The sequence below is a fragment of the Gossypium raimondii genome, chromosome 13 (genome assembly GCF_025698545.1).
Source record: "Gossypium raimondii isolate GPD5lz chromosome 13, ASM2569854v1, whole genome shotgun sequence".
Taxonomy (NCBI): Eukaryota; Viridiplantae; Streptophyta; class Magnoliopsida; order Malvales; family Malvaceae; genus Gossypium; species Gossypium raimondii.
The window spans coordinates 26,194,402-26,202,896 of NC_068577.1; the positions used below are offsets into that span (position 1 = coordinate 26,194,402).

The 8,495-nt window shown below is 34.6% G+C and overlaps 1 protein-coding gene across 2 annotated transcripts; it reads left to right on the forward strand.

Moving 5' to 3' along the window:
- Positions 1–3,732: 3,732 nt before the first annotated feature.
- LOC105773511 (5-amino-6-(5-phospho-D-ribitylamino)uracil phosphatase, chloroplastic) lies at positions 3,733–6,367 on the forward strand. Of its 2 annotated transcripts, XM_012595487.2 has the most exons (3): positions 3,733–3,847; positions 4,293–5,516; positions 5,988–6,367. In XM_012595487.2, exons 2-3 carry the CDS (start codon positions 4,378–4,380, stop codon positions 5,989–5,991), a joined length of 1,143 nt encoding a protein of 380 aa, XP_012450941.1. In that variant the 5' UTR covers positions 3,733–3,847; positions 4,293–4,377; the 3' UTR covers positions 5,992–6,367. The 2 variants fall into 2 exon arrangements, with proteins under 2 accessions (XP_012450941.1, XP_052482698.1); XM_052626738.1 differs by lacking the exon at positions 5,988–6,367 and having other exon boundaries at positions 4,293–5,816.
- The last annotated feature ends 2,128 nt before the right edge of the window (positions 6,368–8,495 follow it).

The following is an 8,495-nucleotide window of genomic DNA, read 5'->3' on the forward strand; positions in this document are numbered from 1 at the left end:
TTTTTAGAACCATTTTTAATGGATTTTACATTTTTAGAACCCTTGGAGCTAGACCAAGTTAGTTGGGGGACTAAATTAATAAATTATGTTTAAGTATAGGGACTAATTTTTGGGACTGTTCATGGTGCTAGAAATGTTGGTTGAGTTATTAATTTTAATGGTTTGAAAAAGGTTTACCTTGTGTAGTGATTTTTGCTTGTGTTAGCTTTCAAGGATTTAAATGTGAAAAATTAAAAATAACATGGTTTAAATTAAAGAATTGCTACTGTTTAGGGAACTGTTTTGGGGACCTTATAATTTTGGTTAGTTACATATTGAATTTAAAAATGCTTATTGATTAAATGTGAAGAAATGATTAAATTAAATGAGATTGAATTGTTGAGGGTAAATGTGTGAAAATTTTATTATTAAGATAAATTGTTTAAGTTGAATTGTTGTGAGTATGAGCTAGTTAATTAAATTGAATTATTATACTTAGATCAAGAAACGAGTAGAGCGATTGTTAATTGAGGGAAAGAGAAAGTCGTTGAGTAATAGACATCGATCATCAAAAGCAACGTAACTTTTTGGTAAGTTTGTAGTCTCTAACTCGAACTATTTATTTTAATTAAATTAGTCAGTTGTATGTAATATTGAATTATATCTTTTAATGTAATTGATTAATTCTATTGAATGGAGTATTATGGAATAATATGAAAATGAGTATGAAAAAGATTAAGAATGTCCTTCTGTTATTGTTGTGATTGATTAGATTATGAATGGTGGTATTAAGGACTTTATATAAGATGAACAAATCGTTGTCGGTTAATCCGACTAGCGCTAGGCGCAAAAATCTTGTCGATTACTTGACTAGTGCTGGGCACACTTATCGTTGGCTTATCCAACTAGCGCTGGGCGCAAAACATCGTCGATTATTCGACTAGTGCTGGGCACACCTATCGTTGCCTTATCCAACTAGCGCTGGGCGCAAAACATTGTCGATTATTCGACTAGTACTGGGCACACTTATCGTTGGTATATCCAACTAGTACTGGGCGCAAAAAGATTATTTTGGCTGGTCCGCTAAGCACTGGGTGCCAACAACAGGTAAATTTTATAATGATGAAATGTAAGAGAACCATTGAGAAAGTTCAATGTAAGTGTGGATGTTTTGAGGAATATTTGGAAAACTCATAATATGTTAATTTGAATTTGTGAGATAATGATTATTTTATGTTATGGAGCTTACAATTATGATTACATAGCTTATGTGTAAATCTTTAAGTAATAAATATTTGAACAACACTTAAGTAATTCTTTTGTGTGTAGGTTAGTTACATAGTTAGATTATCAACTCGGCATCATATGAGAATCCTATACTCAATGTATACATTTCATTTGAACACTTACCATTTCATTTCCTTTTCATATCAGTTGAACCATCTAGAATTTCATCGGATACTCGGGAAAGTTCACATGAAGTGTGTCTTTACATAACCATAACATTTTCTTTACATCATTGCTCACACGAGCTGTGAAATAGGCCTACTCACACGAGCTGTGGTTAGAATGTAAGCTACACAATGCTGCTCACATGAGCTGTGGAGTATCCGCAACAAATATAGTACCTCAGCCATCGGTAGGACATTCAAGACCAGCACCCGAAACATGAAATCCCTAATGACATGTCATTTGTATCCTACGAATTCCTAAGGTTCAACTGGGACTCAATAACCGTCATAGCATTGATTTGTTTATACATCGATCAATTCACATTATAAATAAACATATGATTTGAAATAGCTTTAATTCGATAACCAATTATAAGAACTTACCTCGATGACTAGGGCGTAGAAGTTAAATCGAGCTATTTTGAGGCTTTTGTTTTGCCTCGATCTAGGACCGAACATGGTCTATCTTGATCTAAATAGAAAATTTCAATCCCTTTAAAACTTATTTTCAATTTAATCCGCAGTTCATATTTATGCAAAATTACTATTTTACCCCTAAAATTTTAATTTTTTCACAATTTAGTCCTTAGACTAATAACTTAAAATCTAACCATTTTAATCAAAATCCATGTTAACTAAACATGCAAGGGACCTTGAAACAACTCATATTTGTCATCATTTCACAATAAAACCCTAGAATTTATGCATTTAACAAATTAATCCCTAATTGTAAATTTCATCAAAAAATCACTACTGCTAGTTTTTGTAAAAAAAATTTGAAGTGTTACATATGTTGAAATGCATTAAACCCATTTGCAAGAACCACTTGCAAATAGAGGTTGAAGTAGTGGAGAGCCTTAGGCTTAGGCATTGTCTTGGGCATGGTGAAGGGCTTGATCTAGTCATTCTTATTTCTCCCATGATCAGTTTGCTTGTCATGTTATCAAGAGATTATCTCGAGTATCATAAATTTTTTTTCAGATTTACTCTCACCGGAACAACAAAGCTTCAATATATATAAGAAATTAAGTACATGCGCATCCAACTTGTAAAAGATAGAATATTATCATTAAGGTTTTGCTCATATTAAGATAAGAAAATATAAAGATTATCCAAGTCTTGAGTTGATTGCATATCTCATGGAAAAAACACTCTTCATATATTCCAATATATCCATATATTTTCCTTCCTGTTAACAAAAATGAGGTCTAATTTGTTGCACAATCTCCTAAAAACCTCCAACCAAAATTATAAACACAAAATAGACAAAAACTTGCACCAATGAATAATGGCATATCAGCTCAAAATTTTAACAGAGTTTTTTGGTACAGAATTTCAAATATTACATTGAAATTTTTTGGTACAGATTTCATATTACTCATTCAGATAAATTTTAGGGGACATTAACCTTAATAAAAAAAAAAAGGAAAACTAATGGGACATGGAACTGTTCGGTATATGTGGGATGGCTGGGCGAGCTAATCAAAAACGGTTTTTTTAAGTGAAATGAAAATGGTCCGTTGAAACCACGTAGCAAAAGAGATGATTGCAATTTGCAAGTCTAAAAAGTGGATCCCACTTTGAACCGTCGACACTCTTCCACGGCCATCACCGGTCTTCTTTTCCTTCCTTAAATTTATTTATTTCAAAACACACACCCAAAAAATAATTTCTAAGAAAATAAAAATAAGGGTAAACTATCAAAATAATCACTTTTATTTTTTTCAGGTTACATTTTAGTCATTTATATTTGAAATGTTATGTTTTGGTCACTTATGTTATTGTCTTGTAGCATTTTAGTCACTGAGTATTAATTGTTATTAACGGTGTAACAGTAAGCTAATGTGGCAGGTTAAATCATCATTTCAAACGAAAATTTTAGGTTAAATTATACAATTGGTCCCTATATTTTTTTCATTTTGAGAAATTTAATTTTTTTTCTTTTACGTTAAAAGAGATGAAGAAAGGAGAAACATAGAGGGAGAAGTAGAAGAGAATGAAAAAAGAAGAAGGGAAAGTTAAAAGAATATAAAAGAAAAAGTGCTTAAAACAAAAAAAAATTAGGGACTAATTGTATAATTTAACTTAAAATTTTTGTTTGAAATAATGATTTAACGTATCACGTCAGCTTACTGTTTCACTGTTAACGACAATTAACGGCTCAGTGACTAAAATGTTACAACATGTTAACATAAGTGACTTAAACATAACATTCAAACATAAGTGACTTAAACGTAATTTAAGGAAAACAAAAGTAACTATTTTGACAATTTACCCAAGAAATAATAAATCTTTTTTCTTCTTTAACAAGTACAAGAGGAAAGGAGATTCACAAATTATTCTTAGGAGGAGAATCTATTCTCTCTCTTTGTCATAACAGCCGTAGCATCTTTCGTCAACAACTCTTTCCTTCCCAGGTTCTTCAGCCGTTTCTTTCATTTTCATGTTTATTCTCTATTTACATGTCATTTGAGCTGAATTGTTTTTAATTTTTTTTGATGATTGTTGGATATTTTCAGCGTTTTTCTGTCTGTGCTTCTTTTTAATCTGCCGTTGTTTAACGTTAATGGGTCATCTTTCATTTTCCTTAAAAGAGGCCTTCTTTCTTCTGTTTTTATTTTTATTTTTATTTTTTATGATTGAGATTTTTAAGTTGACAAAGTTGTTTTAATTATTCGCCTTTATGTTCGGTAATAAAGAATCGCTTTAGGGTTTTCTTCGTGCAGCGTTCTTACAATAGCTTGGTCCTTTTAGTAAATTGTTTTAGGGTTTATCTGGATGGCTGATGGGAGAATTGGATGTATCTTGACGAAAGTTTGAATCTTTGTTCTCTAATCTCAATCGTTTCTTTCGATTCAGCAGAGTTCACAGGGATTTGAAGCGTAAATAAGATCTTATTAAGATATAGTTTGGGGGTTGTAGATATTGCTACCCGTTTTGTTTAAACATGGTGATGGTAGAGTCGATTGCAACAACTTCACTTCTTGGTCACCGCCCTTTATGTGGAAGATTTTCCGCTAGGGATGTCTCCTGCAAACAGAAATCTTTGAGTAACTTCCTGTCTCCTTTCAAAGAATTTATTGGCAAAACGATTGTTGTTCCTCCTTCGCCAAGATTGAGAGTGGAAAGGTTAGTTAATTCATCCATCAAGGCGCTTGCAATGGAGCTGACAAAAGAGGTTTATGCATATGAAGGAAAAGCACCAAGAAACTGGAGTTATCTACTTGATACTAGTGTAGAGCAAAAGCCTCGCTTATGGTTGCCGGAGAACAGAGCTGATAATCCTTCTTTACACAATCCCTTGCTTCGACAAGAAAGGATGGGCTGTGGTTGGTTAGGCGCTTTATTTGAATGGGAAGGAGTTATAATTGAAGATAATCCTCAGCTTGAGAAGCAAGCCTGGCTGGCTCTTGCTGAGGAAGAGGGAAAATCTCCTCCCCCTGCCTTTATCCTCAGAAGAATAGAAGGGATGAAAAATGAGCAAGCAATTTCTGAAGTTTTGTGCTGGTCAAGAGATCCAGCACAATTGAGAAGAATGGCTGCAAGGAGGGAAGAAGTTTACCAAGCTCTGCAAGGTGGGATATATAGATTACGTAATGGTTCCCAAGAGTTTCTAAATGCCTTGACACGTTACAAGATACCAATGGCATTGGTATCTACCCGGCCAAGAAAAGTTCTTGAGACTGCCATTCGAGCCATTGGGATGGAAGGGTTCTTCAGCGTCATTGTTGCTGCAGAAGATGTTTACCGGGGAAAACCAGATCCTGAAATGTTTGTTTATGCTGCACAGCTTCTGAAATTTATACCTGAGCGCTGCGTTGTGTTTGGGAACTCTAATCAGACAGTTGAAGCTGCTCATGATGCATGGATGAAGTGTGTGACGATTGCTAGCAAGCATCCAGTATATGAGCTTGGGGCTGCAGACTTGGTGGTGAACCATTTAGATGAGCTCTCAATTGTTGATCTGAAGAACCTTGCTGATATAGAGTCGGCTGAATTTGGTTCCAGGGAGCCTGAGTCAGAGTTGGAGATAGAGGAAGAAGAGTCTCGGCCATCTACCTCAATAGCAATAGATGATATTTTCTGGTAACTTCAAAAGAATTTTACATTCATATGGTTCCTGGTGATAAGGTTTCCCAGTGGACCTGATGTGTATAACAAAAAAAGAAAAAGAAAGAAAAAAAAAGGGGAAATGTGGTCTGCATTGGACTACTTTTAACATGGCAGTGTATGTACTAGTAGTTGTATGATGTATATGCTGTACTTAACTGACTTGTTGTTCCATGCTTCATTGTGTATAGCTGCTTGCTTTAGTTATCCTGCATTTGTTATCTTAACTGGTTACTTCCGCAGATTATGACATGGGGGTTGCTTTGGTTTTCAGAATTTGCTGGATGCTTATGTTTTCCTTTAACTTGATCAAAAGGCATTCAGTTTCTTGTTTCTGGACATTTTTACTCTGTATCTTATGGGTGGACTCAGGTTGAGGTCACTCTTTCTGCTTGTTCATTCTTTAAATTTTGATATAACGAGGAGGCATGGATGGTATTTTGGCAGGTGATTACGGTCAAGCTTGAGTTGCATCAATAGCCTGGGTTTGAGATAGCCGCTCCTTCCTACCTCTATGATAATTGCTGAAATAAATGATTGACTTGCGATCAGTTTTATATTTAATACTAAAATAGCTTTTTTTTTTCTTATAGCTTTTAATATTTAACTAGTATTCCCGAATAGTTACTGAATATAAATCGAGTTGGGTTTTAGCAAGGTTGTAACTGCCAACGATCTCGAAGGCTTATTCTTGCATTTATCTCTCCGTGGTGTCTATTGGTAGTAATTTATGTTACAGGAATCTCGTATAAATTTGCAAATAGAATTTATGTTTATGAGAAATCAAAGTTATCTATAAGAAAATTAAATTGAGAAGATTTTGAGTTCTTGTGATTAAATTGTATTATTTGTATGTATTTTTTTATTTTAGGAATGATTTCGAGATCTATGAGGAACTTTTGAAGCCAAGAATTTTTTTTTCATTAGAAGCAATCATATATTTGGCTTTCTATAGTGGAGTCTACAGTACAACTTTGCTTGACATTTCTCTACATTATTACTATGCAACTTAGGACAAAAACCTTAGGACATAAACACAACTTAATGTTGATTTTTTTAATCTCCACATGATTGAATGTCCGAATCAATATATCCAATGAGAGTTAAATCCCTTTTTAAATATACTAGCATATATAATCTCACGTTCTATGTAAATACTTGAGTATATGCTTAATTGTTTGTCAGTATCTTGTATCAGGATTTGCTTGATATCGACTCACCAATCTTATTGCAAAACAAATATCTCGATGTATGTATAATATTGCAAACATGAGACTTAGTACTATTGAAACATAAGAAAATTTTCTCACACTATTTTTTCTTTTGCTGTCTCGAGACTATCATCGAAAGAAAGATGAAAGCTTGATATTGGAGATTGTGTACCTTTTTTGAATTAGTTATAGCAAAACGTTCTAATACATTATCTATGTATGAAACTTGTGATAAAGCCAACATTTTTGTAACACACTTCACCCGTCTTCGTCGCTGGAATTGGGTTACGGATGCTACAATGATAAACAGAACATGAACATGTGAGTATAAATCAAAGATTCATCAAACCATTCGTTACATCTCAATCATTCAAATAAAACATGTTTTGCGTACAAGTTTGAGCTTAAATCGAGGTTACGCAAGCTCTAAAATCAATTTAGAACCAAACAGGGACTAATTTGAAACTTTACACAAAAGAAACGCAAAGTGCAAAACAGGGGTCACCCTGTCGTGTAGCCAGGTCGTGTGGCAGACCGAAATCATGTAGCATTGAGTCACATGACCCTGTATCCAATTCGTATGTCTCATTGAGGCCGTGTGGGTCAAAGTGTAAAATTTTCAACAAAAGTCACATGGTCGTGTGGCTGGGCCATGTAATTAATTGTCACTGTGTAACAAACTGGCACACCAAAACTAAAGTATTCATGCACACCAAAACTAAAGTATTCACACAAGTGTGTGGCCGGCCCGTGTGACAATCTGAAACCGTATAAGCCTAATGCTTCCTAAATACCAGTGGCACACGATCGTGTCACTAACCGTGTATAACACACGATCGCGTGGTCAACCGTGTGACCCGAAACATGCCTTTTTATGCTTATATCAAAACCTACCATTAATGGCAACCACAAATGCACATTTTATCAACTTGAAACCTTGATCAAACACCTCAATGCCACAACCAAAACATATAACAAAAGCATCCTAGTAGTGTGATCTATTGCAATTTGTTGTAGTAGATTAAATTAATTTATGTACTTAATGAGCTTGTAGGAGAGCAATTTAGTTATGTTTTTGTTTAGTTTTCATTTTTATTCCTTCGATAATAAAATGATCAATTTCGACTATTTATATGACCTTGTGGGCCAAGAGAGGCCTAAAGGTAGATTGACATGTCCATTGAGTGTACAGGACATTATTCGGAGGCAAGAAAATAGTAGACTGCCTGCGAAGTTGCAACAAAGAGCTACAATGTCGCAACACATCAAAAGAAGTATCAAATGAGTAGGCTGCCTTCAGTGTCACGACACAACCATAGGGTGTCGCGACATATCCCTGATGACACGCCTAAGCTAGTAGACTGCCAATCGTGTTGCGACACAGGCCAGAAGATGTCGCGACACTAACGTGACGAGGCTAATTAACAAGTGAACGGTGTTTCTGATACGAGTCACAAAGGCCCAACTCAAGCTCAAGAACGTGATGAGCTCAAATTACCACAAGGCCCAATAACGAGGTCAAAGGCCAGACAAATGCGTTCAAAACTAAATGGAACCATTCAAGAATTTATTAGCAAGGCCTTAGATGCGTACACGAAGGAAAAAGAAAATCAAGATTCACTTTCTTATTTTCAAGAAAATCAAAAAACCGAATCTTGGTCCTATTTTGCTGTTTGGAGCGATTTCAAGAATTAAGAAAATTAAGATTTCAAATCTTAAAAATCTTGATCCAAGAAACCGAATC

Bases quoted from the DNA above. Each gene is read 5' to 3' on its own strand.
- LOC105773511 (XM_012595487.2), top strand. From the start codon at position 4,378: ATGGTGATGGTAGAGTCGATTGCAACAACTTCACTTCTTGGTCACCGC.